Source organism: Hippopotamus amphibius, chromosome X, assembly GCF_030028045.1.
Source record: "Hippopotamus amphibius kiboko isolate mHipAmp2 chromosome X, mHipAmp2.hap2, whole genome shotgun sequence".
NCBI lineage: Eukaryota > Metazoa > Chordata > Mammalia > Artiodactyla > Hippopotamidae > Hippopotamus > Hippopotamus amphibius.
In genome coordinates this window covers 89,187,790-89,215,547 of record NC_080203.1, presented here as the reverse complement: position 1 = coordinate 89,215,547, position 27,758 = coordinate 89,187,790, and the positions used below count along the sequence as shown (strand labels likewise).

General features: G+C 44.0%; 2 protein-coding genes across 4 annotated transcripts; one reads left to right on the top strand and one right to left on the bottom strand.

Annotated features, from left to right (window-relative positions):
• Positions 1–1,627: 1,627 nt before the first annotated feature.
• APEX2 (apurinic/apyrimidinic endodeoxyribonuclease 2) lies at positions 1,628–19,168 on the top strand. Of its 3 annotated transcripts, none has more exons than XM_057717746.1 (7): positions 1,628–1,882; positions 2,871–2,954; positions 3,809–3,989; positions 4,538–4,684; positions 5,436–5,505; positions 8,016–8,717; positions 19,110–19,168. In XM_057717746.1, the coding sequence occupies exons 1-7, from the start codon at positions 1,726–1,728 to the stop codon at positions 19,131–19,133; spliced, it is 1,365 nt and encodes a 454-aa protein (XP_057573729.1). In that variant the 5' UTR covers positions 1,628–1,725; the 3' UTR covers positions 19,134–19,168. The 3 variants fall into 3 exon arrangements, with proteins under 3 accessions (XP_057573729.1, XP_057573728.1, XP_057573727.1); XM_057717745.1 differs by lacking the exon at positions 19,110–19,168 and adding an exon at positions 13,466–14,956; XM_057717744.1 differs by lacking the exon at positions 19,110–19,168 and having other exon boundaries at positions 8,016–9,311.
• On the bottom strand, positions 10,320–27,758 carry ALAS2 (5'-aminolevulinate synthase 2). The gene is made up of 10 exons (XM_057717748.1): positions 27,545–27,758; positions 26,759–26,881; positions 25,821–25,931; positions 23,259–23,481; positions 22,521–22,705; positions 19,751–19,930; positions 16,912–17,076; positions 16,084–16,352; positions 14,383–14,545; positions 10,320–10,563 (listed from the first exon to the last, which is right to left on the bottom strand). Exons 1-10 carry the CDS (start codon positions 27,744–27,746, stop codon positions 10,400–10,402), a joined length of 1,785 nt encoding a protein of 594 aa, XP_057573731.1. The 5' UTR covers positions 27,747–27,758; the 3' UTR covers positions 10,320–10,399.

The following is a 27,758-nucleotide window of genomic DNA, read 5'->3' as shown; positions in this document are numbered from 1 at the left end:
TTCCCCATGTTTTATTCAAAACTTTCAATACTCAGTATTTTGCAGCCTGTCCCTCCCAATATATTTTGGGATTTTTCCATATCACTGCACATAGAACATTTTATTATTCTCTCCCCCCCTTAAATCTATTTTATATTGGAGTAGAGTTGATTCACAATGTTGTGTTAGTTTCAGATGTACAGCAAAGTATAGCATATACATATGTCTATTCTTTTTCAGATTCTTTTCCCATATAGGTTATTACAGAATATTGAGTAGAGTTCCCTGTGCTATACAGTAGATCCCTTGTTGATTATCCATTTTATATATTGTAGTGTGTAAATGCTTTAAAAATTGAGGTAAAATTTACACAGCAGAAAATTAACCATTTTAAAGTGTACGATTCAGTGGTATTTAGTACATTTTGCAATGATTTCATTTATATGAAATATCAAAAATAGGTAAACCCACAGGAACAGAAAGCAAATTGATCCAGGTGTTGGCAGTGGAGGTTATAGGGACTAAGTGCTTAATGGGTAATGGGTGTGTGTATCCCTTTGGGGTGATGTTTTGCAACTATGTAGAGGTGATGGTTCTTCATCCCTTTTATTACTATTTTTAATTATGGTAAAATATACATAACATAAGAATTTACCATTTTAAACATTTTTAGTTAAGATTCTTTTGGCATAAAAGCATATAGATCAATGGAACAGAATAGAAAGCCCAGATATAAACCCACACACCTACTTTCAATTAATCTTGGACAAAGGAGGCAAAAACATACAATGGAGAAAAGACAGTCTTTTCAGCAAGTGGTGCTGGGAAAGCTAGACAGCCTTATGTAAATCAATGAAGTTAGAACACTCCCTTACACCATACACAAAAATAAATTCAAAATGGTATAAAGACTTAAATATAAGACATGACACCATAAAACTCCTAGAAGAGAACACAGGCAAAACATTCTCTGACATACATCCTGGTAATATCGTCTTAGATCAGTCTCCCAAGGCAAAAGCAATAAAGCAAATAAACAAATAGGACCTAATGAAACTTAAAAGCTTTTGCACAACAAAGGAAACCATAAATAAAACGAAAGGACAACCTACAGGACTGGGAGAAAGTATTTGCAAACGACGACCAGCAAGAGCTTAATTTCCAAAATGTAGACCACTTCTTGCTGCTCCCTCCTGCAGTCGCAAAGTTCCCTTCGCACGTTCCCCCTCCCACATTTACAAGCGGGGTTACGTCAGCCAACCACCCCCAGGTCGCTGGGCGACGCAGCCCTCTCAGTACTCAGGGGTGCGGTCTGAACACTGGGGGCGGGGCTTCGGTCGCGGCGCGGTTCCGCCTAAGGTTCCGCCACTTAAAAAGTGGTGAAATCTCGTTTGTAAGTAATCGAAAGCACCAAGGGGACTTTTGAGCAGAGTAGAAACGCAGTCAGACTCAGGCACCTAAGCCAGCATTGCACGGTAGGAGCAGCAGCCCAACAGAAGGCCTTTCTCTCACTATTCATTCCTCCTTGGCGACCGCCCCGCCCCCTTCAGCTTCCGCTCCTCCCGCCAATGAAAATTGAGGGGCTTGAAGCCCCGCCCCATGTGCGTCCGTCCCTTTCGCGGCAGGCACCAGGACGCCTGCGCAAATGTGTGCGCGGAAGGCTGGGCCTGGCCGACTTGGGAGTTTTAAGGTTTTCGCTCGCGACTATCCTGGGCGGCCTCAAAGACATTGCAGTTAGCTGTCAGCATGTTGCGCGTGGTGAGCTGGAACATCAATGGGATTCGGAGCCCCCTGCAAGGGGTGGGTCATGAGGAGCCCAGCAACTGTACCGCCACGGCCATGGGGCGCATTTTGGACAAGCTGGATGCCGACATCGTCTGTCTTCAAGAGACCAAAGTAACCAGTGAGTACTCAAGAATTCAGGACCCCTACCATACTTTCCCTTTTCCGGTAACATTTGCCCCCTGCGCCATATCATTTCACTTGCCCCTTTCTCTATCCTTAGAGCCCTCCCCTTAGAGCCAGTTCAGAATCCCGATTCCCCCCCCCTCTATATTTCGCCCTCCAGCTAGATCTCCTAATTCCCACATCATCTCCTGGCTTCAGTAGAACCATAATTCCCTCCCCCTTGCAATCTCCATCTTTCAGATCCTCTAATTCCTACTTATTCTCCTGCCCCAGCTCAGTCCCCCAAATTTCCTCCCTCCACACACTTTCCATCTCCCACACCCAAGTAGACAGGCCCCCCAATTCCTCTTTTCTACCCTCAGTTCATATCCTTTAATTCCCACCCCATCTTTGCCCCAGGTTAGACTCCCTAATTTCCTTCTTTTTAAGCTTCTATCACAGATTCCCAGTTCTCCTTATCTCTACCCACATCTCTCCTCCCCAGCTGAGAGCCTCTCATCATTTCTACCTCATGTCCCACCCCAAGCTTAGCCCCTCTAATTCCCTCTCCCCCCAGGTCAATCCCTTGATTTCTTCCCTCTCCCACCCACCACCCTCTAAGACTCATTACCTACTTTCCCTCCATCCTCAGTTCACATCCTCGAATTCCCTCTCCTACTCCCAGCTCAGATTCCCAGTTCTCTCTCCCATATATCCATTTCCCACCCCCAACTTTCTCCAGTCACCTGGTCACCTAGCCTCCTCCCATCTAATTCTTCACCTCCCATTTGGTAGTCTTCCCCTTTCTTGTAATTCTGATATCAATTCCCTCTTTAGTTCCCAGCTTTTTAGTTTCTCCTCTAATCATAGATACTTAATTTTCCCTTCCTACTCTGGCTCTGGTGTATGCAAGGAATTAGCTTAAAGCTGTAATTCCAGGCTTTTCTGTGTCCTGGGTCCTAGTTTTATCTCTGATGTAATCTTACATCTTTTTTTTTTCCCAGGGGATATGCTGACAGAGCCCCTGGCTATCATTGAGGGCTATAACTCCTATTTCAGCTTCAGCCGCCACCGTAGTGGCTATTCTGGTAAATGGGGCTTTCTGGGGACTTTAAAGTGATGGAGGCAGCTGGGAAAGGGTTTTCAATATTTAATGAGAAGGTAATAAGAAATGTAGGCTTTTCATCCAAACAACTAAAGCCACATGAGGTCATATGAAAGATAATTTTTGTGTATAATATTGGATCTCAGAAACACAGTAGTGTAATGGTTAGTTATATGAGCTCTGGAGCCAGACTGCCTGAGTTTGAATCTTAGCTCACTTAGTTGTGTACCCTTTGGCAAGCTGCTTAACTTCTTTATGCATCAAGTTCCTCAGCTGGAAAGTGGGGATGATGTGTACTTCTTAGGGCTTATTACAAGGACTAAACTAATAAGCCATGTGATAATAATAATACCTAGCATTTTCTGAGCACCTACCATGTAAAGCAGGGGTCCCCAACCCCAGGCCGCAGACTGGTGTTGGTCTGCGGCCTGTTAGGAACTGGGCCACACAGCAGGAGGTGAGCAGCGGTGAGTGAGTGAAACTTCATCTGCTGCTCCCCATTGCTCGCGTTACCATCTGAACCATCACTCCCTGCCCCCAGGTCCGTGGAAAAATTGTTTTACACAAAATCAGGCCCTGGTGCCAAAAAAGTTGAGGACCACTGATGTAAAGCACTTCGAATATTAGCTATTATTAATCTGTGGCTTTTCTAGATGAAGGAACTGAAACTCCAGGGTTTGAGTAGAGTTGCCCAGGCATCTGTGGCCCTTGAGTTGGGAGAGTCGTCAACAGAGCCACATTTGATGAAGATGAGTCAGGTGACCTGTGCGGGGCCAATAGGCTATGCAACAAGCTGTTGGCTGCCAGGCCTGCTCAGAGTACCCTCTCTGTCTCCAGGTGTAGCCACCTTCTGTAAGGACAGTGCTACTCCAGTGGCTGCTGAAGAAGGCCTGAGTGGCCTACTTGCCAGTCAGAATGGGGACGTTGGTTGCTACGGAAACTTGGATAACTTCACCCAAGAGGAGCTTCGAGCTCTGGATAGTGAGGGCCGGGCCCTCCTCACACAACACAAGATCCGGTAATAGCCCACATCCCCATGCCACAGAGCATTGCTGGTTCAACTCTGAATGTGATTCTAAGGCTTGCCTTATAAACATGTATTCACCATGGAAAACTTCCCAAACTTGCCTTTCCTGGACTTTAGTCCTGGATAGGCTACTTACTATGTGACCTTACTATGGTCAGCTACTATGTGGCCAGCTCCTCTGAGCCTTGAGTTCTCTATTTCTATGTGAGGGGTTGGGGGAGAGGGAGCCTGGCCGGGAGGTCTAACTTTCTTATTACCACAGGTGCAAGTTAGCCAACACTGAACTTACTGCTCCAGGTTGCTCTCGTTCTGTGTCCTATCTTTGTGAATGGCAGCACCATCACCTGGTTTACTGAAGTGTCATCCTAGATGTAGTCAGTCCTCAAGTTCTGTGTATACCAGCTCATTCATGTCTCTCTATCCCTTTGCTTCACTTCCATCCCATAGACAACCGTTAAGTGGAAGCCACATGGTGTGGGGAGGGGAAGGGTGGCTTGAAAATGACCCCTTTTTTGGGGGGCCGGTTCTCTTCTCCCCAGCACATGGGAAGGGAAGGAGAAGACCTTGACCCTAATCAACGTGTACTGCCCCCATGCGGACTCTGGGAAGCCTGAGCGGCTCGCCTTTAAGATGCGCTTCTATCACTTGCTGCAGATCCGAGCAGAAGCCCTCCTGGCAGCTGGCAGGTACTGCAAACCTAGACAGCAAGGCTTCCTTGAGCTTGTGCTGGGTGCCTAGCCCTGTGTCAAGGTCCATTGGGAGGCATATGGGATCTTTGTCTTTTGAGTTCATTCACAGCCTAACAGCCTAGTTGTAGACACCAGCATGCCCACTGGAATAGGCCCTGCTCTCTAAGAGCTGTGAGGACCAGGTAGAATGACACAGATATGGGTGTTGTACTCAGATATCTCTGAGCACCTATCCTGACTCCTCCTTTTACTCACTGTGAGCCTGAAGGCTAGTCTTGCTTCTATTTTCCCTTTTGTAAAGTAAGTGTATGAATCCCTACCTCAGAGTATAGTGTTAAGAATGAAATGAGATGAGGAAGGTAATGTACTTGGGAACAAATGAAAAGTTTTGTTCCAGGGAGGGACAGGAAAGTGAGGGTGGGTTGGAGTAATTGAGGGATGCTTCCTAGAGGGAGTGGTACCTGAGCTCATCTTTGAAGGACCAGAAAGATACCATTAGGTAGAGATCAGTGAGACAGTTGTGTCAAACAGGGAACAGTGTTACCTTTGGAGATCAGAATTGAGTTGATCAGTTGTAAAAGGCACCAAGGTTATAGTGAAAATGGAGAGGTAGGCTACTATGAGTTGCCATTAGATCCCACCTTGGCCTGAATGTGACAGGTGGCCTATCTGAGATCTTGGGCCCAGGAGAAAGTAGAGGGCCAGGACTACTGCTTCACTTTCTTGACATTCATTTTATGCTTTTCAGCCATGTTATCATTCTGGGTGACCTGAATACAGCCCACCGCCCCATTGACCACTGGGATGCAGTCAACCTGGTAAGGCTCCCTCTAGGGCTTTGACCTCACTCCTGACTGTGATTCTGTTCAGCCAGCCAATGAATGCTGGGTTTTTGGCCCAGGGGCAAGCTTCCTTCTTGGAAAAGCAGAGCTTAGTTTGAAATTCTATTCTCAAAGCACTGAGGATTATGCTGTGGACTCAGTTACTAGTCATTTCTGGCTCTTGGCCCCTCAGAGCTATCAGCATGGTGGTGGGGTATGGACACATGACCAGTCAATTATAGAATGGTATCTTCAGGGCTGAGGCAGAGACAGCAACCTAGGAGGTTAGGAGAGCCCGGAAACAGGATTCCTGGGCCAGCCTGGACATCAGGGGAGATATCTTAAAATGGCTAAATCTTAAAAGATGAGTAGAACAGAGCTTTGGGGTGGGGCGGGGAGCAAAGAATTATAGCATAATGAACAAAGGCTGCAAGGTGAGAATTTGGCTGGTGTGTGTTGGGAACTACAAGTCCCAGTTTTGTTAGGGGGTAACAGAGAAGGAAGGTGAGTAGCAAGAGATGGGGCTGGAGAGTTTCAGTCAGATTTTGAGGGCCTGGAACTGCACGTTGCTTTGAAAATTTCCCTAATTATGTTTCCTGCTCATGAACCTTCAGTACCTCCCTGTTACTTTGTGATGCAGAGAAAACACCCAGGCCTGGCATTCAAGGCTCTTTCTTGTCTTTGCCCAGTCTCCATTTCCATCCTCAGCACCCCTACACCCTCCATCCACTCCAGCCAGGTCCTCTCCTCTCTGCCCATTGCAAAAGTTATTCTCATTTTGGCTTTTCTGACTATACCCTGAATTGGTGGGCATCCCCTCCCTTCAACCCAGAGTTGTATTTCTCTGAGTCCTTCTAAGCCAATGGGTCTTAACCCCTAAAAGCACATTAGAACAAGGAGCTTTTACAAAAATATCAATACCTCGGTGCAACCCTAGACCAATTAAATCAGAATCTACTGGGTGTGGGTCCAGGGCAGCAGTATATTTTAAAAGCTCCCAGGCTGATTTTATTGTATATTAAGGCTTGAGAACCACTACCCTAGAATCTCCAAGGCAGTTCTCATCATAGCTTGCCTCATGAGGGGAAGGATCAGTAACTCAGCACTAGGCTTGGCTCAAAGAAGAGGCTATAGGAATATTCCTTGGTTAGTTTACAGAAGAGCCATGGGAACATAAATGTGTCTTCCAGCTTGGAAAATGAGCAGAAATGAGATAATGAGAGACTGGTGGTAGTGGTGGTGGTGGTGGGGAAGGGAGTGTACACTATAAACTGCAAGCCTTCAGTCCTTCCTACCTTATTCCTTATCTGGTGTTTACTTAGTCTGTTCTTGCTGCTTCCTGTGATAGTGTCGTATACCTTTATGCCTTCTATAATTAGTTCAGAAATATCTTCAATCTCTCAAGTGCACATCCTATGTTCTTTTTCCCCAAGGAAAGAGAACTAATAGTACCAGATCACATGACAAACACAGTCTTTCCAAAATAGAAGAATATGTTTACTTCCCACAAGACTGGCTCTTCTAGTCTCATCTCCCTAAGTGGTACCATCATCCTCTTGGTTGTTCCAACCAGAAACCAGGGAATTGTGTCAGTGTTGTCCTTCTCTATCCGCCTCTCCCATTCAGTTGGTCAGTGAGTACTGTTGATTCTAGCTCCAAATCATCTCTTAATTTCATTTTGTCTCTGGCATCACCCTAGTCTAAGTGACCATCATCTCTTGATAGTCATCTCCTATTGGTATTCTGGCCCACAGTCTGGGTGCCCCTCAAGTCCTTTGTGTATACTGTCAATTTGTAACACCTCCTGCCTGGGTTACTCCTGCTCAGCCTTCACTTCTCAGCTCCAGATCAGTTCTTCAAAGGAAGCCTTGTTGGTCCCCAAGACAAGATTAGGGTCCCACTTTGTCCATAGTATCGTGCCCGGCACATAATCAGTGTTCTTTGAACATTTGTTGCATTGAATAAGTGGGTGAGTGGATTGGATGGATGATGAATTAGGGATCAGAGCCAAGGGAAGTATTCAGACATGAAACCCTGGAGCCCCTCAGCTCAGGAAGAGGGGATGGTCAGTGAGGGCTTTGACACACACAACAAGATAAGCCAAATAGTACCAAAATAGTACCAGAGGATTTTCATGAAAAGGCGATAGGCTTCTTAACTCCTAACCTCAGCCCTACTTCCTGGACTAGCCACTTTTAACTTGCTGTTTTCCATTCTCTTGCTGAGAATTGCTTTGCTTAACCAACAACAAGCTTTCAGATCTGGGATTTATGGCCCAGTGCAAGGTAGATGTAGCCTGATGCAGAGGGGAAAAAGAAGCATGGGCTTTTAAATCTGTAAGCATGTAAAGTGAATCCCAGCTCTGCCAGTTCTGGACTGTATGACCTTGAGCATTCTTTGAAACAATCACATTTTCTTGGCTGTAAAATGAAGCAGTTAGTCTAAATCCCTTCCAGTTCTAGGTATCTAGTTCTGCCTCTTTCTTCATCCCCCTTCCCTTTCCTCAGGAATGCTTTGAAGAGGACCCAGGGCGCAAGTGGATGGACGGCTTGCTCAGTAACCTGGGGTGCCAGGCTGGTTCCCATACAGGACCCTTCATTGATAGCTACCGCTGCTTCCAGCCAAAGCAGAAGGGGGCCTTCACCTGTTGGTCGATAGTCAGTGGCGCCCGCCATCTGAACTGTGGCTCCCGGCTTGACTATGTGCTGGGGGACAGAACCCTGGTCATAGACACCTTTCAGGCCTCCTTCTTGCTGCCTGAAGTGATGGGCTCTGACCACTGCCCCGTGGGTGCAGTCTTAAGCGTGTCCTCTGTGCCGGCAAAACAGTGCCCACCTCTGTGTACCCGCTTCCTCCCTGAGTTTGCAGGTACCCAGCTCAAGATCCTTCGATTCCTAGTTCGTCTTGAACAAGATCCTGCATTCAAGCAGTCAGCGCTACAGCTCAGAAATCAAACACAGGTACAGATGCGCCAAAACAAAGCCTGTGTGCGCTCAACCAGGTCTCGGCCAAGTCAAGCTGGCTCCAGTAGAGGCCAAAAAAACCTGATGAGCTACTTCCAGCCATCCTCCAGTCGTCCCCAAGCTTCTCCTAACTTGGAGCTTCCTAGCCTGGGTGCCCTCATGACCCCAAAGACCTCAGAAGAGGACGTGATGGCCAATGTGGTGGAGCGGCAGGCCAAGGCTTCAGAGGCCAAGTATGAAAAGGAGGTACGGACCTCATTCTGGAAGTCTCTGCTGGGGGGGCCCTTGCCCATGCCCCTCTGTGGGGGCCACAGGGAGCCGTGTGTAATGCGAACTGTGAAGAAGCCAGGACCCAACCTGGGCCGCCACTTCTACATGTGTGCCAGGCCCCAGGGTCCTCCTACTGACCCCTCCTCCCGCTGCAACTTCTTCCTCTGGGGCAGGCCCAGCTGAACCAACCCAGGCCTAGGGATGTCTGGCATGGTTAACCTTGTACATGGTCTGAGGCCAGCTTCCTCCTAAGCTGCCTCCTCCTTCCTCAAGACCTCCTTTCCTCCTCCTCCTCCTCCTCCACCTTCCTCACTGACCCTTCCCTTTCCTCTTTATCTTCTTCCTCCAAGGCCTCCCTTCCTCTCTCTTCTTCATGCCTAGCTCTTCCTTATTGGTGAGCTTCTTTTGCCTTAAAGCTGTGACCCAGTCCCCCACCCCACTTCCCACCTTTCTCTCAGAAGTACATAGGAACCAGTTGCTCCAGGAAATTGTGATTTTAAATTCCGTCCTTCCTTATTGGAAATGTATCTGTGCCTAAATAAAGTCCACATCTTTGTTGTAGTGCACCATGTCATGTGGACATCTTGGGTGTACTCCATGGAGTTGAGTCAGAGACATCATCTCAGTTCTGAGTTTGCCAACTGCCTGTAACCTGATGATATATAACTCCCAGGAAAAAGGGAGGAAGGAGGAGTGGTACTCGCCATAAAGATGCTTTATTGAGTGTTTGGGTTCCCAGTACTGCTGAAGTTGGATCAGCAAAGGAGGTGGGTGTGGTGGTGCAGAAAGCTCAGGTGGGCTGTGTAGCTTTAAACCAATGTTTCTCAACTGATATGTCTCACAGCTATCACAAATGGCTTACAAGGTGGAAAGAAATGGGTCCCTCAACCCTAGAGTTACCAGGCAGGCCCAGAAATTGCATAAGTGTCAGGAAAGATTGCCTGCTAGACAAGTAATATCATTAATTCACCCAGATGTGCCATGCCAATATTTTTGGTGTGTTATAACTTAGGAAGGTTGGGAGCATTGCCTTGAACAAGTTGCTTGCTATAGCCAAGCCTCTTTCTCACCTTGGGAAACAGAACTGATAAATCCTCTTCTATAATGTGCTGTGGGAAGGAAAGAGGATAATGGATTGAGGACGACATCCATTCTCTCTGTTGGAAAATACCTCCAGAGTTTTGGGGAACCACTCCTTTCCTCCAGGCAGATTAATTTGGGCTGATTCCATCTAGCCTCAGGGGCTACCTGGGGCCTGAGTTTCCGGGTCTATGAATGAAGTCAATCCCTGGATTTTTGTTGAAACCATTGGGAAAGAGCCATTTGATATAAACCTGCCAAGTATCCTGGCTCTTTGTGCAACTCACTGTGTAGTTTTTGGCCTCTTCCTCTTTCTGGATCTCAGTTTCCGTATCACTAAAACGGTCAGACCAACAGGTGATCCGTGGTTTCCTCATGGCTTTGCCACTTGTCTGAGGGGTCAGGTATAATCCAGTTATCTGTTTTCTGTCAAACAAAGGGCTACAAATGCTGCACTTTGCTCTTTATTTTCAGACTCAAGTCAGCTAGAGGCACACAACAAAGCAGAAAACAGGAGGTGGCCCAGCCCCAAGTGAAGTGCAGGTGGGGTGGGGCGGGGCTCCAAGGCAGCTTGTTTCTCAGGCATAGGTGGTGACGTACTGGGGCCCCATGTTCCCAAAGTAGGAACGTTCCCACTCACTCATGAGCTCGAAGTGCACAGGACGGCGACAGAAATTGCAGGCAGCTATAGATACATCCTGGAGGGGCAGTCCCACCTCAGTCCAGGCTGCCAGCAGCTTCTCTGAAGGTGGTGAGGGGAAGGGAGGGAAATAATTGGTTAGAGTAGGTCTTAATCCCTGTGTCACATTACAGATGTGCCAAGATATAGATCCTCTCAACCCAATGAGATGTCTCAGAACCAGAAGTAGCCTCCTCAGTTTGCTCATTGTGTGCTATGAATGTTACCATTTGTGTATGGGTGCTGTGATGTATAAAAGTTTAAGAAGCACTCATGTGACACAATTTGAAGCTGTACTGGCCTTGCCTGAACCACTGGCTAAGTACAAGACATGCTGTGGTTCAAGAAGTGAATCCATCTACTTGGAAACTCCTAGTCTGGTGAGGAAGATGACACTGACAGTATCCACACAATGTCATCAGTATTGTGACATGGGAGCCTGGGGCAGGGGTTTTTCCTAGAGGGAGTGGGAGCACAGAGGACAGAATCTGACTTTGCTGTCAGAAGTACCTCAGTTGTGTGTCTGTCCCTGGCTGTTTTTCTCATGCTCACTCCCTGTGTGATCTCATCTAGTTTCATGGCTTTAAACACCATCAATATGCTGATGATTCTGAAAATGTCATCTCTAGTCCAAAGCTTTCTCCTGAATTCTAGACTTGTATATCCAATTGCCTTTCTATATCTCCACTTGGATATCTGATAGGCATCTGTAACTTAACATGAGCACAACTGAGCTTCTGATCTCCCTACTCTCCACGAAGTCTGCCCTACGTTCAGCCTTACCAGTCTCAGTTGATGGCAATTCCAATTGCTCAGTGCAAAAATGTTTGAGCCATCCTTCATCTTTCTTTCTCTCCAACCACACATCCAGTCTATCAGCAAATGCCATTGGCTCTATCTTCTAAATCTGACCACTTCTCATCACCTCCAGTGCTATCCTCAGGTCTGAGCCACCATCATTTCTTAACCTGGAATATTACAGTAGCTCCCTAATGGATCTCCCTGCTCCCACTCTTTCTTTCAGTCTATTCTCAATATAGAAGTTAGAGAAATTCTTTTAAAAGCTGAATCAGGTATGTTACTCCTCTGCTTAAATCCTTCAGAAGGCTCTCCATTTCAGAGTTAAAGCCATAGCCCTTCCAGTGGCCTACAATACCCTACACAGTCTGGCCCACATTGCCTCTCCTCAGTTTTCTCTCTTTCGCTCTTGCTCATACCACTCCATCTACACTCATCTACTTATTGTTCTTCAAATACAGAAGGGATACTGCTGTATTAGGGTCTTCCCTGTCTTAGGCTGTTCTCTCTGCCTGGATGTCCTTCTCTTAGATTTCTGCCCAGCTAACTCCTTCACCTCCTTCATATCTTTGCTCAAGTGTCACTTCAGTGGCCTTTACCCATAATACTCTAATGCTACAGCCCTCCTCTAAGCTAGCCCCTGTACCAACCCCCCCAACAGCACTTTATCCCCTTTTTCCTGCTCTTTTTCCATAGTGCTTAGAACTACCATGTTATTTAATTTGCACTTATTTTTTAAGTGTTTTTTTTTTTTTTTACTGTATCCTTCCACTAGAATGTAAGCTCCAGAAGGATAGGGATTTTGTGTCCGTTTTGTTTACTACTGGATCCCCAGCACCTAGAACAGTGTTTAGCACGCAGGTACTCAATAAATATGTGTTGAAAGAATGAATGAAAGGATGCCTTATTAAGTCTAGAAGATGAAAAGAAGTAAGCCAGAGTAAGGGGTGAGGGAGGGCATTCCAATCAGAAGGGAGCATCATTGGCAAAATCCCAGAGATAAGAGCCTAGAGCAAAATGAGGGAACTGTAAGTCATACAGTGTAGCTGGAGAAATAAAATGAATGTGGGGAAGAAGTGAAGGCATGGAGATTACCATGTAGAAGTCAATGAATGCCATGCCAAGGAGCTTTGAGTATTCTCCAGGCCAGTTGTCTCCAATTTTGGGGCTATACATCCTATTAGTACAGAAGTTCTAATATGTACCTCCAATGTATGTATTTTTATATACTATATACGTATATCATTGTTAGTCTATATATTAGAGATCAATATCAGTAATACTTAATTTTCTATTTTTTAAGATAAAAAGTCAACATAAAATTCTAATAAATCCCCTTACCCTATGGATCATCTTGCATACTTCACCTTGGAGACCACTGCTGTAGTCTAGACAGTAGGGAAATATGAAGAGGTTTAGGCAAGGGAGCTATATGGTCAGATTTTTAGAAAAATCCCTCTGGTGGTCAGTATGGATAAGGGATTAGAAGGAAGCAAGAGAGAAATAGGAAAATTAGGAAGAAATCACATTGACATGGATTAAAGAAGTGGCAGTGGAGAAAAGAGATTTGAGATATTGTAGAGAACATTTGCAAGATTCCACTATGAATTGGCTATGACATTGAAGAACTGACTGTGGAGGCATGGTGGATGCCTCTCATATTTCTTTCCTGCAGAAGCCCAGCATAAGTGAACATTCAGAGAACTGAGAGTACTGAGAGCTCTGTAATTGAAGCCTGGAGCAATTGAGAGGACTGAGCAAAAGGTCCAGAAGTTTAGATCATTAGCTCAGAGAGGTAGTATAATAGATCTAGTGGTATGAGCATGGATGTAGAAGCGGACTTTCCAGTTTATATCTAGTAGCTGTGTGACTTTGGACTAGTTACTATATATTTTTATGGCTCAATTTCTACACATATAAAATGGAAATGCTAATAATACCATCTCTACCCCTTGAGGATTAGGTGAGTTAATACAAAAAAAGTGTTTAGAACAGTTCTTGGCACATGGTAAGTACTTAATAAATGTTGGCTAGCATTATTTGATGTTTCTAAATGAATGAATGAATGGCGCCTATGTGTCTTATTTTCCTGGGACTCATTCTGCCTATGCTCCAGACAAACAGAATGACTGTTGCCAATGCATGTCCTCTCTTTTCCTATCTCTAGGTTATTCTGGAATGTCTTTACACCATACCACGTGTACTTCAATGTGCAGCAGAGGGACTTCCTTACCTATAAAGCCTCCTTAATTTCACTCTTCCTATGCTCTCTAGCCATAAATGAACACCTTCCAGATCCCAGAGTGCTGGAACTCATCATACTGGAAAAATACCACCAATGTTTATGTCTGTCTCCTTTGCTATACCATCTACTGGGTATGTGTCTTTCACCCAACAGACCTAGAATGAGAACCTGCTCTATGCCAGGCCCTGCATCCAGCAGGAATCCAGTAAATTTTAGGTGAATTGCTAAACTGGCATCTTTCAGGATAAAACCCAAGCTACTCAACTCTACAAACCTCTAAATCTTGTGTTGTCTTTGTAGATTCATAGATAAACACTCCCCTCCCCCATTCCATTCTTACTACCCTACGTTCCAGTAACACCTGCTTCTTGTTCTTAATATATCCCAGGCTACTTCTCACCCTCCTCCTTACCTTTCTTCACGCTCTTCCTTCTGCTAGGAATACCCCTTATATACCCTCTTTCTTCTCTTGGTCTGATATCACACAGCTTTGCAAGACTCAGCTCAGGTGTCACCTCCACTAGGAAGCCTGTCTTGAATCCCACAGATTGGGTCAGGGCCCTCCTCTCTGCTCCCACAACTCCCCCATACATTGTCTTTTTTGAACTTTGATCACCCCTTGAAGTCATTATTTGGGTCTGCCATGGTCTCCTCAACCAAACTGAAGCCCTATGAGTATAGGAACTGTTTCTCATTCATTTGACCCTAGTATAGGGTCTGGCAGATAATAGATGTTCCAGGAATATATTTTTAAACTGAACGGCACCCTTTCTCAACTTCTTCACATACTGGGGCTGAAGGGAAGGAGAGTGCTGTAGACACCTATGTTGAGGACTTACCCACAAAGTCTTCCATCATCTGAGGGCTGTGGTGGGGGGAGGGTGCCAAGCGCAGCAGCTCCTCACCCCGAGGGACAGTTGGGTAGTTGATGGCCTGCACATAGATGCCATGCTTGGAGAGCAGGAGATCACAGATCCTGCTGTTCAGCGCTGCATCACCCACCTGGGCTCAGGAAAAAAGCCTGTCAGTATCTGCCACCCTGGCCCCACTATTACTAGCTCCATTAAGTAGGTAGAGGGAACCAGATCAAGGAACACCACTGAATTTTGGGACATTTTTTCATAAGAGGCTTAGTCAGTGGCAGGTCTAGAATTTCCATCAAGGAGTTGCTCAGACGCAGCAATCAAATTTAAGATACATGCACCCCAATGTTCCTAGAAGCACTGTTTACAATAGACAAGATGTGGAAACAACCCAAGTTTCCATCAGCCAATAATTGGCTTAAGAAGATGTATACACACACACACACACACACACACACACACACAATGCAATATTAGCCATAAAAAGTGAAATATTGCCATTTGTAGCAACATGGATGGGCCTAGAGAATATTATACTAAGTGAAGTAAGCCAGAGAAAAACAAATATGATATCACTTATATGTGGAATCTAAAAAATAATACAAATGAATCTATAAAGAAAACAGACTCACAGAAAACAAACATGGATGCTTAAGGGGAGCGGGAATAGGGGAGGGATAAATTAGGAGTATGGGATTAAGAGAAAGAAACTACTATACGTAACATAGATAAGCAACAAGGATTTATTGATACTATATAACACAGGGAACTATAGTCAGTATCTTGTAATAACCTATTGTGGAAAATAATCTGAAATATATATATATATATATATATATATATATATATATATGTAACTGAATCACTTTGCTGTACACCTGAAACCAACACAATATTGTAAATCAACTGTACTTCAATTGAAAAAAAATTAAAGGGGGTGGAGGTGGTGCTAGGGACCTTGTCTTGAAGCTGTTTTCAGAGCAAGTATACTTAGCTAGTATTTTAATTTGGAGTGGTTCTGGGTAAGAAGATAAACCACCCCCAAGCCACCCCCGGGGTACTGTCACTTGGTTAAACATATTTACAAAAACAGTCTTTCAAGGGAACATTGGGTTACCCCAAAACAGTGACTATTTCTTTCTCATCCGTAAAAGTCACCAAAATATGTCCTTACCACACCCCAGCTTACCGACACACGCACATAGATGTCATTTAAGAAAGCATTAGCAGTTCATTTTTAAAGGCAGTAAACACAAAAGTAGTTGGGAATCCAAAGTAGCAGCTAGTTCCATGGCTTTTGATTTTCTATTTTCTGACTTCAGTTCTCCCTTTACTATGTGTGATGTACTCCAACATTTTCTATTTTATTTTTTAATGCTAATCATAACCCACTAAATAGACTTTGTGACCCATTAATGGTCTTGATCCACAGTTTGAGAAAACTGTGAGGGTCAGGACAGTCTAATAAGCATGAAATAATAGTTAATGCAAAAAAAAAAAAAAAAGACTGGTTAACCCAGAATGACATAATTTTTCAAAAAGGGCAACAAAACTGGCAGTAAGGAGGATGGTTAATAAGAAAGCAGAGTTGGCAGGAGCAGGTGTCGGTTTGCTGGGGGTGAGGAGGTTCCCAGAAGAGATAGGTGGAGAAGGCAATGGGCAGTGTGGGGCTCTCACCCGAATGGGGATGATGTGGCTGGGGCATGGGATGACAGGAAGGCCCCTGTCCATTAGTAGCTGACGCATGTGCTTGACATTGCGCTGGTGGGCCCGCCTTAGGGCTTGGCCCTCCTCTCCCTTGAGCAGCCGCACAGATTCCAGAGCCCCAGAGAGCACCATGGGAGGCAGTGAAGTGGTAAAGATGAAGCCAGCAGCATAGGAGCGCACCATGTCCACCAAGTCACGGGTGCTGGCGATGTAGCCACCCACACAGCCAAAGGCTTTGCCTGGAGACACAGAGGAGAATGAGGAGGATATGCACAGACCCCATTATCAGTCCCCTGAGGAACAGAGTCATGCCCCAGGTAACACAAGGAGCTGGAGCTCCAGACTCCCTTCACAGGTCTCTGTTCATCTCTCCTGTCCATGACAAGGCAGTCAGAGCTGATAATTCTGCTTTGAGATAGGACTTTCAAGGCCTGCCATATGCAGTGACTAGATATGCAGGAGCTGGGTGGGGACCTTCAACTGGTTAGGCCCAAAAGTGGAGCTAAAATGAAGCTTGGGGCTAGTGGGGAAGGAGTTTAGAACCGTGGCTGTCCACTCACTGAGTTGAACTTGGCTATTTGGCCCCGCTCAGGGGTCTTCTCAAAAAAACCCTCCCAGACTTTCTCAGCAACTCTGCAGTGGGGTAGGAGTGGGAGGAGAGAATCAAGGAGTTCCGTAGCCTGGGGCTATAAATTCTAACCAAATAGCTCCTGCAGCTTTGGGGAGGAGGAAGAAAAGGGTCTTCTAGGGGCTTTCTTTCTGGATTGTATATAAGGGCAACCCTAGGGACTCACTCACCAAGAGTTCCAGAGATGATGTCAATCTTGTGCATAATTCCATCACGCTCCCCAATCCCAGCACCCCGGGACCCATATAGTCCTACAGCATGAACTTCATCCACGAAGGTCAGAGCCCCATACTGGTGGGCCACATCACACAACTCCTCAAGGGGACAGATGGCACCTGAGCAAAGCCAATAAATAGAGGTAGATCATAACCCTTCCCCAGCTCCATCTCCAGCATGGAATTTGTGACCCATGACTACTTTAGGTTGGGAAAGGGGGAGGGTGTGCACTCTCAGTTGGGGCTATGCCAAACCTCTTTATATGTGTTGACTGATTTCACCCCACTCCCACCCAAGCTGTGTGTGCATGTGTGTGTTTTCCCCAGCCTGTAATTAAGGCTTGCCTTTCTTTCTATTTTTACCTCATTTTGATGATATCTGTCCTCTTGTTTATGCTATTTGCCAGCCTCTCTCTGCTTTTTTTCCCCCCTACAAGTCTGTATTTCCATCTAGGATTGGCACTAACCTGCATGATGCTTTTGTTTAAATAAATTGAAAAAAAGTCACCTTTTGCTCCAGGTTAATGTAGTCCTGATTTCAAATCCCACTCACCCCCTCAGCCAAGTGCTGTTGGCAGCCCTGTCAATATCGTTATTCTTCACTGGTCCTCCCTATTTCTATCTTTCTGGCTTTTTGTCAGTATCTCTTTTTGTGGCTATTTCCGTCTTTGTTTCTGTGTTTCTATTTTTCCATATTTGTCTCTGTGCCTTTGTTTTTCTCTCTCCTCTCCCCTTCCTCCCTATGTTTCTTGTCAGTGTCTGTCTCCCTCCCTCACCTTCCTCTCTCGCTTCTCTCTTTTGTACTGTTTGTGTCCCTTTTTATCTACCTTTCTGACTTCAGACTTTTTTTCTCTATATCTTTGTGTCTCATTCTGAGTTTCTTTGTGCCTCTGTTTCTGTCTTTTCTGTCTCTGTGGGAATGTGTTTCTCATCTCTGTCAATGTTGTTACCTTAGGGCACCCTCCTACAGACTCAGTCTCAATATATTGAATGAAAGTGAATTAGAAGTAATCTGTGTATTCATGTACATTTTCCATGCAGATTTACCATTTTCCCTGTTATTCTAGACATCTTCTATGCTGATAGTTGTTCAAATGGCTGTGCATCTCATGTATAGACTTTGTGGCCACTCTCCATATACAGGAATCCACACTTCTGCCATTCCCCATCCCTGGAAGCTAATGGTGCAGGGAGTTGGAATACAGAAGAAACTTCTTCAGGTGGGAACAGGGACTCCAGGCCAGGATTTAAGTATGTGAGCAACTGGTGGGACAACAGGAGGGGAGAAAACCTCAGGAGTTGGAGCCCAAGACAAAGAGGACAGTCTGATGGCTCACGCATGATTTCAATGGGAGGAATTCAGCCCTATGATTGACAGTTTAAGCAAGGTTTCAACCAAAAGAATAAGGAACCATTCATTTGCAAATGTAAGGAAGCGGAATGGGCCCAACATGGTTTTCACTATAAAGATAATGAATTAGAGTGAATTCCCTAGTGGTGCAGTGGTTAGGACTCTGCACTCTCACTGCCGAGGGCCCAGGATTGATCCAGGTTTGATCTCTGATTGGGGAGCTAAAATCCCACAAGCCACGCAGTGCAGCCAAAAAAAAAAAAAATGAATCAGAGTAGTCTCAGTGGTAGAAATATAATCATTGCTAGTTGTAGAACTGTGAAAGAGGGCATGACAATAAGTTCTTTATATATATTAACTCAAATTCTCGCAGCTACCCTATTATTGTCATCTCCATTTTTAAAGGTAAGGCAACTGAGACACAGAGCAATTAAGAAACTTGCCCAAGCTAGTAAGTTGTCATTCTGGGATTTGAACATGGATCGTTTGGTTCAACGGCCTGTGCATCACCATTGCTTGATGTGATGGCACTTACATTGGCTAAATCAGAGGATACAGTGGACTCTCCTTTGTGTTTCACTTGGAAAAGTGACAAGTTAAAATGAATTGAGGACCTCTTCCCTTTAATAAATCCAGAAGGTTATGCCTAAAACACATGATTTCTGCTTAAGAGGGACAACAATAGAATGATCTGAGCATTGTTTCAGCTGGGGAAAGAAAAGAGGTAGGATGATAAAGGTCATTTATTTCTACTTAGATAATAAATAGAATGTCTTCCATTGTCTGTAATTCTTTCAAGCAGATATTTTGCCTTGGGGAAAGCTGAACTTCAGAGTTAAAGAGCTACCCAAGGTCATAGAGCTGGGTAAGTGCTAGAGGTAGGATTTGAACCAAGGTCTGTCTCACTTGAAAACCTGTTTTGATTCCACTGCTACATATTGGACCCTGAAAAATCTCCCAAGCAATGGTTTGTGAAATTTTCTGTTGCAGAAACCAGACACTGGGATGATTGATTTGCACATAATTTCTAATGGAGGGAGTGTCATATGAAAGAACTGGAATCATGCATCCTAGGGTTCAGATACTCACTTTGGCACCAATTTACTGAGCCAACCAAGACAAATTGGGTACTCTGTCTGCACTTTAGTTTCTTAACCTTTGAGATCAGTGTAATAGCTGCCTCCATCCTTTGGCATTTACTGACTCTGACATTGGGCAAGTCACTTCACTTGTTTGTATCTGTTTCCTCATATAAATAAATAGAAATAACAATAGCACCTACCTCATAGAATTGTTGTGAAGATTAAGTGAATTAATACATGTAAAATACTAATAATTTTGCTTGGCACATAATAAGCATGCTATAAATGTTAGCTGTTATCATTATCCTCATAGTTTTTGTGAGACCAATTTTAGTAAACATACACTCACACATATACATACCATCCATGGAGTGAACAGTCTCAAAGGCCACAATTTTGGGTGTCTCAGGGTTGGACTTCTTTAGAAGTTTCTTCAGGTGGTCAGGGTCATTGTGCCTGAAGACAAACTTGGCTGCTCCACTATTGCGGATACCTTGGATCATTGAAGCATGGTTGCCTGCATCCGAGTAAATCTCGCACCCTGAAGAAACAGATGCATAATGCTTAAGCTTCTGTCCCAGTATTCACACTTCAACCTCAGTATTGACCTGGTAGGGGCAGAGAGCCAACTCTTTTCTCCCTTTGAAGACTCTGCTCTGCTTCTTCCTCCTCTGGAAGCCTTTGTAACTCCTCTTCTTCTCTTGGAAGAACTCCTCTGCCCTGAAATCTGACCCCTACACTCTTCCCTCCAGGCATTTATAACCCTGGCCTGACCTTTGACTTTTTTGGGGTGGAGGAAATTTAAATTTCCCAAGAAGCTCGAGAATTTCCTGAGGACAGGGCCTAGGTTCCTTCTCCCAGACACCAAGATTAAGCCTTGGAAAGGAGTTTATCCCAGGGAATGTTTGTTGACTTGGACTGATGCTAGATTCTTCCTGATCTAGATGAAATCCCACCTCTTCCAGGTAGCATGTCTATGCTTATAGTTACAGGGTAGATACTTATCAGACTTTCACAGTTTGAATCAAGTTCATGACATGTCAGAGCTGGAAGGGCCACTGGTGACCATGGAATCTAGTCCCTTTAATGTACAAGTGAAGAAGCTAATGTCCAGAGAGGGGAAGACCTTGCTCTAGGACCTAAGGCATGCAGGGCTTTTTACTGGAAAATGCTGGGAAAACAGGTAGAGATGGGAAATAGGTTGATGGAGTTGATTCCTGGGCCCCAAAACTGCACTGACATCAAGGAACTGTGGCCTTTCATTATAGAGTAAGGAATCACTTCTAACCTGTGGAAATTAGGCATGACTTCCTGAAGGACCTGCTGTGAAAGATAAGTAGACTGGGAGTTTGTTGGGAGCAGGAACCACATCTCATTATCATTTTGTCTCTGGTATCCAGATTAAGGCTAAGTGTACAGTAGTTGCTAAGCAAACCTTTCTTTAATGAATGGGTAAAAAACCAAATTACTGATTTTTAAGTGAGTGAATGAATATTTGAATTAAGATATTACTAAATGAAAGAGAGGAGCAGTGTCAAAAGATGAGCCTGAAGAGGTAGGTAGAGGCCAGATTACTGAGGGCTTTAGAAGGCATGATAAAGGGTTTGGTTTTGGTCCTAAGGGCAGTGGGGAATCTATTTAAGGGTTTGGGGCAGGGGAGTAACAAAGATAGGTTTGCATTTTAAAAATATCATCTGACTATTGTGAAGAATATGTTGTGGGAGGGCAAAGGTGAAATCAAGAAAATGATGTTGGTCTAGGTAAGGATGGTAGCAGAGGAAATGGAAAGAAGTTGAATTCTAATGGCTGAAGAGGGGGTTCACTGAAAACATTCCCAAAGATGTTGGCTTTAGTTGGGGTTATGTATGATCTTGGAAAAAGTTTCTGAGAAGCAGTGGAGGTATTTACAGTGTGCTGAAAAATTGGCAGGAAGTGAGGAAGTGGATAGCAAGTGTAGAGACTTCTCTCAAGCAGTTTGCTTGTTACGGGGAGGAGAGAGAAGGGCAGTAGCTAGAGAGTGGTGAAGGAAAATGCTTTTTGAAATGCAAGAGACTTCAACATGTTTAAAGAGAGGGAGAGGCTAAAGATACAGTGAAAGAGGGAACTCATAGATCAAGGTTCCTAAAGAGGTAGAGGATACAGAGCACTAATGTAAGGATTAGTCAGTAAGAAAGAGGGCAACTCTTCTACTGTGAAAGGAGAGAAGGAGCAAGGAGAAGACATGTGGGAATGCTCATGAGTTTATAGGTAGTTTGAGGTAAGAAGTTGAGGACATGGCTGACTAGGGTCTTCTATTTTCCATGTGGTAGGAGGTAAAGTCATCTGCTATGAGTGAGGGTGAGGTGGAGGTGTAAGAAGGCTGGGGAGAATGGTGTTTGGCAAAGTTACCTTGGAGACTTGGAGAGCTGACTATGAAAATGGGATTGCCAGGAAGCATAGAGGACCTGTAGCGGTTGGGGACTGTGAATTTGTAGTGGCTCCCATCTGAGCAATTATATAAGACCAGGATTGACATAGAGAAGGTGGAGAGTTATATTCATCCAGGGTTGGGCTATGATGGAACAATGACAGGCATATGAGTTGGGAACATTGTTGGCTAGAGATTGGGAGAGTGGGAAGATGGGATTCAGATGGATCTGATGTACAAGTGAAGGGATTGGCTTTAGGCAGGAGAGGTGCACCTTCAATTTGTAAAAGGAAAGAATGAAAGAAGGGTAGATGAACAGTCAGATAAATTTGTGGATTTGGTGGCTATAAGTTAAAGGAGCTCCTGTCTGGTGGCTTCTGTTTTCTTTGTGTTGTAAGATGAGAGGTTATTTGCTAAGAGTGAAGGAGGAGGTAGCCACAGGTTTTAGAAGGAGGAAGAAAGTTTGAAAAAGCTGATATCGAGACATAAAGGGACTGTTTATAAGTGTTAAGACTGCAGTTGAGAAAATAGCAAATTTATGATGTTATCCTTCTGTGAGATTAAGATATAGTCATCCAGTGTTGAGGATATGCAAGGTGGGTAAGAAGGAAGGGCAGTGGGAGAAAGTGAACTCAAAAGACAGGGAAGGAGTGATGGCGGCAGTAAGCCTTGATGCTGTAGGGCAGGATACCAGCCCTGAACAAAGCTTAGGCCCTGGGCTTACCTGGCAAGATCTTGGCCAAGGTGAAGAGAGTAGAGTCATTGGCCACAAAGCAGGAAGAGAAGAGTAGGGCTGAGTCCTTCTGGTGCAGCTCAGCCAGCTCTTGCTCCAGCTCGACATGAAACTTACTGGTACCTGAGATGTTGCGGGTGCCACCAGCTCCAGCTCCATGACGCTGCAGGGTCTCTCTGGCCAGGATAGGACAGAGGGGAGACAAGGAGAAGAAATTCTTGTCAGATACTGAGGAACTGGGTAGGTTTCTCTTCCTTGATGGGGGTCAATATTGACTTAGTGATTCTCTATGAGCTGTGTCCTATATGACCAAGTAGAGGGAGAGATGGAGACAATGGAGAGAAATGGACCTTCCTTCTCAGGCTGAAAGTAATCAGGTATGGAGGGAGAAGCCAGGTTGAGCTTGATTAGCTTGCAAGACCTTCTAGAGGAGGTCGCACACCATCTCTGGTGATACTTATTCTGCAGCCAGAGTAAAAACTCACAGAGAGTGGTCCTTGCTCAGTTTCTCATCCACTCCTTCGTAGCACTGGACACCAAAGGGTTTGGAAAACATGGCTTGTTGACTTAGTTTATGTCTGAGGATTAGATTTGCTGGAGGACCTTAGACAAGGGGTGTTGGGTGGAACACGGGTTTCCACTGTCAGCTCTGCCTTTTCCTTCCATATGTAGCTTTGGCTCTTCTCTGAATGTCCCCCCACAGCTCATGGCTCAGACCCTACTACTCACTGTGTGGCTTGCAAGACCCGAGGGTGCCGGCTCATGCCCAGGTAGTCATTACTGCACCAGACAGACACATCCTTTGAAGCCACAGATGCCTCAAAGAAGTGTTCAGCAAAGGGGTATGCATCAGCCCAGCGGTTCACGGTCTTGAACACACGATAGGTGTGGTCCTGTTTTTTCTCCATAATCTTGTCCCTAAAAAACTGGTCATAACCAAAGACATGGTTTCCTGCAGGAGTAGAAATGGGGATGAGAAGAATTCGTTTTAAATTACTTCCTGGCTAGTCCATATTTTATTCATGCTGTTGATTTGGAGTTCTCCAATTCTCTTCCTATTTATTCATTTATTTAATCAGTCGTTAACTTACTGGGTCACATTAACTCTCTACTATTTCATTCCACCATCCCTTTACTTACTCACTGACTTATTTATTTAGTAATATATTTATACATTCACTCAGGCTTCCTACCCCTGGCATGGCCTCATCTCTTTTCCCAAGGTTAGTATGGCACCCTCCTTACTAGAATTACTACTTCTAGAGTGTTGACAGGTCTGGTTTCTAGTCATAGCCCTGCCACTTCCTAGCTTTGTGATCTTGAGCAAGTCATGAATCCTCTTAGTATTAATTTCTTCATCTGTAGAATGGGGATAATAATATCTTCGTTGCAGAGTTGTGACCATCTGATGACAAACAGAATGTAATATGCCCAAACTGTGTGGCACATAGTAGTATTATTGTGATTATTGTAATATAGTAGTAGTAGTAATAAGAATAATAATTTTAAATAATATTCTTATAGCAAACATTTAGTAAGTGCCTATTAATACTCTCTTTTAGGAACTTTATAGATATTATTTCATTTATTGCTCACAACAGCCCTATGTGGAAAGTTCTAAGAGTATCTCCATTTTACAGATGAGGAAACAGAGGCATATGGAGGTTATATAAGTTGACCGAGGTCATACAACACATAAGTGGCCTACAAATAAGTGACCTAGAGTCTACTGCTTTAACCATTACCGCTACAAAATGGAGCAACCCTATTTTTAGGATAAATTAAAATAATGCATGCTAATGGGCTTGTTAAACTCCAGAACTCTATCCATGAGACAGAAATCATGATTGTTGCAGATGTCAGCTTATCTGGTAGGGGTGTAAATTGGTAACATCTTTGCTGCAGCATGTTTGGAAATATGTACCAAGAGTTTTTAAAATGCACATGCTGACATACCTAGAGACATATTTGCAGCATGTTTAACAGAAAAATGGATATCCAGAATTTAGTTTTTAGAAACTCTGAACAGTTACAATGAAGAAATTTAACACAATAGAAAAGTGGGCAAAGAATATGAACAGACAATTCAATAAATGTAGAAAAAGATGCTTAATCAGGGAAAATCAAACTGCAAAAGCAAATTTTCACTCATCAAATTGATAAAGATTTAAAAGTTTGATAATTCTAAGTGCTGGAGAGCATGTGAGAATATGGATTCTCTTTGGTAACCGGTACACCACTTTGGAGGACTAATTGGCAATATTTATTAATATTGAAAATGTATACACCTTTACATCCTGAGAATTTCCACCTCTTAGTGTGTATTCTAGAGAAACACTTATGTACATGAAGAGGTACATTTAAGGATGTTTGTTGCACTACTGTTTGTAATAGGAAAAATTGGAAAGCAACCCAATAGAGGAATAGCTTAATAGTCTCTGGTATAGCCATACTAAGTCCAAGATAATACTATATATTATCTTTGGGTACATTTATATGCATGTAAAACCAATATATAATATAAAGTGGAAGAATACACAGAAAAAATTGGAAACAATTACCTAAAATATAGGTGCTTGGTTAACTAAATGATGTTTCATTCATGCTATAGAACACATTTCAACCATTAATAATTACTATGCACCTCTATGTTTAGGGGCATGGAATAATGCCCATGACAGTAGTTAAGTGAACAAAGCATAATAACAAACTCCCAGTGGATAAGATCACATTTCTAGTAAAAACGTGTGTGGAGGGAAGTGTAGCTTTGTGTGTGTGTGTGTGTGTATTTAGTTATAGGAAAATATCTGGAAAAAATATAACAGAAAGTTAATGGTGGATGGTGGAAGTCTGATTTAAATTTCCCTCTTTATATTCTTTTTATATTGGGAAAATAAAACAAATTCTATTATGAAAAATGAATATAAACACATATAAAAAGAAGGGAAAAAGGCTCTCTGTGAAGGATGAGAGTTTTTGAGGGAAACATAGAGAAGAAATAATAGGAATACATCTAATATTTAATGAAGTTTCATGACAAGTTAGAAGCCCTTCCGTAGGTGTAATTTTATTTCCTTCTCATAATAACTTTTTGAGTTATTATAATCTTACTGCAGGGAAGTGACTTACTTTCCAAAGCACACAGATCCAGCAAGTGTCAGCATTAAAATTTAAGCTCAGACTCACTTTGGCTCTAAAGTGCTTCCTTGCCATCCCTTCTACTGTGTCAGAAGCCCTTTCAGCATTCCTTCCATATTCCTACTCCTTTTACTTCCACCTCAGCAAACTCACCAGCCATGTTGTTCTGAATCAGGTGCGTGACCTTCTCTGAATTTTTCTCTGACTCCTGAGGACTGGAGAATGGCTTCCTCAGGCTGGTTGAGGCCAGGGAGATGGGCAGATCTGAGAGGGAGTATGGGATTCATTGGCCATGAAGAGAGGGGAGAAAAAGAAAGCATGTGCTGTCCTTTTTAAACTCAATACAATATATAAAAATTCAAGGTTAGGAAGTAGGGAAGCCTTGTACAGAGAGAAGAAGTATTCTGCAAAGGGAGCCCTTTCTCATCTCCCCAAGTGGAGACTTATGTGTCAGGAAACCATCCATAGGGTGAATTACACTTCTCCTCACTAGGACTTTCCCTTGGGAGAAGTAACTGGAGCAGCAGTGCTGAGTCTTGCACTTGGAAGGTAGATGCAGGACAGTGTACCTTACTCTTTTCTGAAAGTCATTAAAATTCAATTTTGAAATTTTTACTCTTAATTATATCTCAAAGGGTCTATGAAAGATGTTGGCTATATGGCAAACTCTCAAGTGTGGTCTTGAGTGGTCTGCACCAATTGAGTTCACCTGGGCTCCATACCTTTCTAAAGGATGTACCTGCTTTCAAAACTCACTCTTTTATGCAAATACAGATTGTCATAGAGTGGTATTGCTTAAATGTGGGATCCCAGTCTGTTGGAATCCATTTAGCCACTTGGGAGAGAGGAGGAAGAACTCTAGACAGCTCATTTTAGACTAATAGCTAAAAGTTACAGAAGCATGTATGTGTGCTGGGGAAGGTGCATTTCAGTGCACAGTCTAAGCTATTGCCTGCCATGGTTCCCCTGGAAAAGACTGGACTTCCATCATGGAATATGAGCTGCCCTTGGATTAGACTAGCTCAGGAACATGATAATGTGAAATCAAGCATTCGGTGTAGAGGTTAGATGAGGTGGAACTTAACTCCAACCTGTCTTGAAAGTCTTCACATCCTCCTGGACTTCTGGGGCTGCCTTCTGCACAATTTTACTCTTCCCATCCTGGAGTTCCGACAGCATGAAGGGACAGTGGCTCTTGGTCCAAGATGGAGAGTCTATGCAAAGTTAAGAGAGTAAGTGGCAGTGAATTTATAGCTATAAGTTTCTAGCTGTAAGTTTAACAATGGTCAATGAGAAGTAATATATCTCAAAGCTCTATCTCAGGCTATAGTAAGTAGAGACACAGAGATAGATGTATCTGGTCCCTGTGCTAGGGGAGTTCCTAAGTTGTTGGGAATGGCACATACTGAAGATACATTATAACCAGTGCTGAGATGGGAGGGAGGACATGGGCTAGAAGAGGGAAGGGACATGACCCAGAATTGGAATTGGACAGTCTGGAAGTCTAGGCAGGCTTCATAGAGGAGATGATGCCCAAGTTAAATGTTGTATGAGAAGTATTAGATACTCTGGTAAAGATAATAGGAGAGAGTCATTTTACAGGAGCAAAGACACAGAAACTTAAGATCATAGAGTTAATCTAGACAATTTTAGGTAGTTTCAGCATGACTGGAGTATATAGAATGTGAGAGGCAGGAGAGTGAGACTCTTTTTAGAGATACTGCCAGAAGTCAGAGGCCAGGTGTGTTTTTAGGCCAGCTCATTCTTCCTTGACACATGAACCCTCCCAATTATTAGGTAATGATGACCAGTATGACTTGAAACTTTATGTCTAGGACCAAGACATTCTTCCCCATTTGCCAAAAGTGACTTCTTACCCCCTCCAGCCTTGGTTGCCTTAAGGTGGATTTGAGAACAGGTTGGTCCTTGGGTGGCCAGGATGGGACAGTGTCCAATACCAAACAGGAACTGGTGAGTCCTAATCATCTTTCTCAGGAGGCCTGTGGGGCTCCGGATAAGCACTGGGCAGCGCTGTAGCAACATGGCTGCTGCCACCATCTTGAGCCCGAAGTTCTGCATAAGATGTGGAAG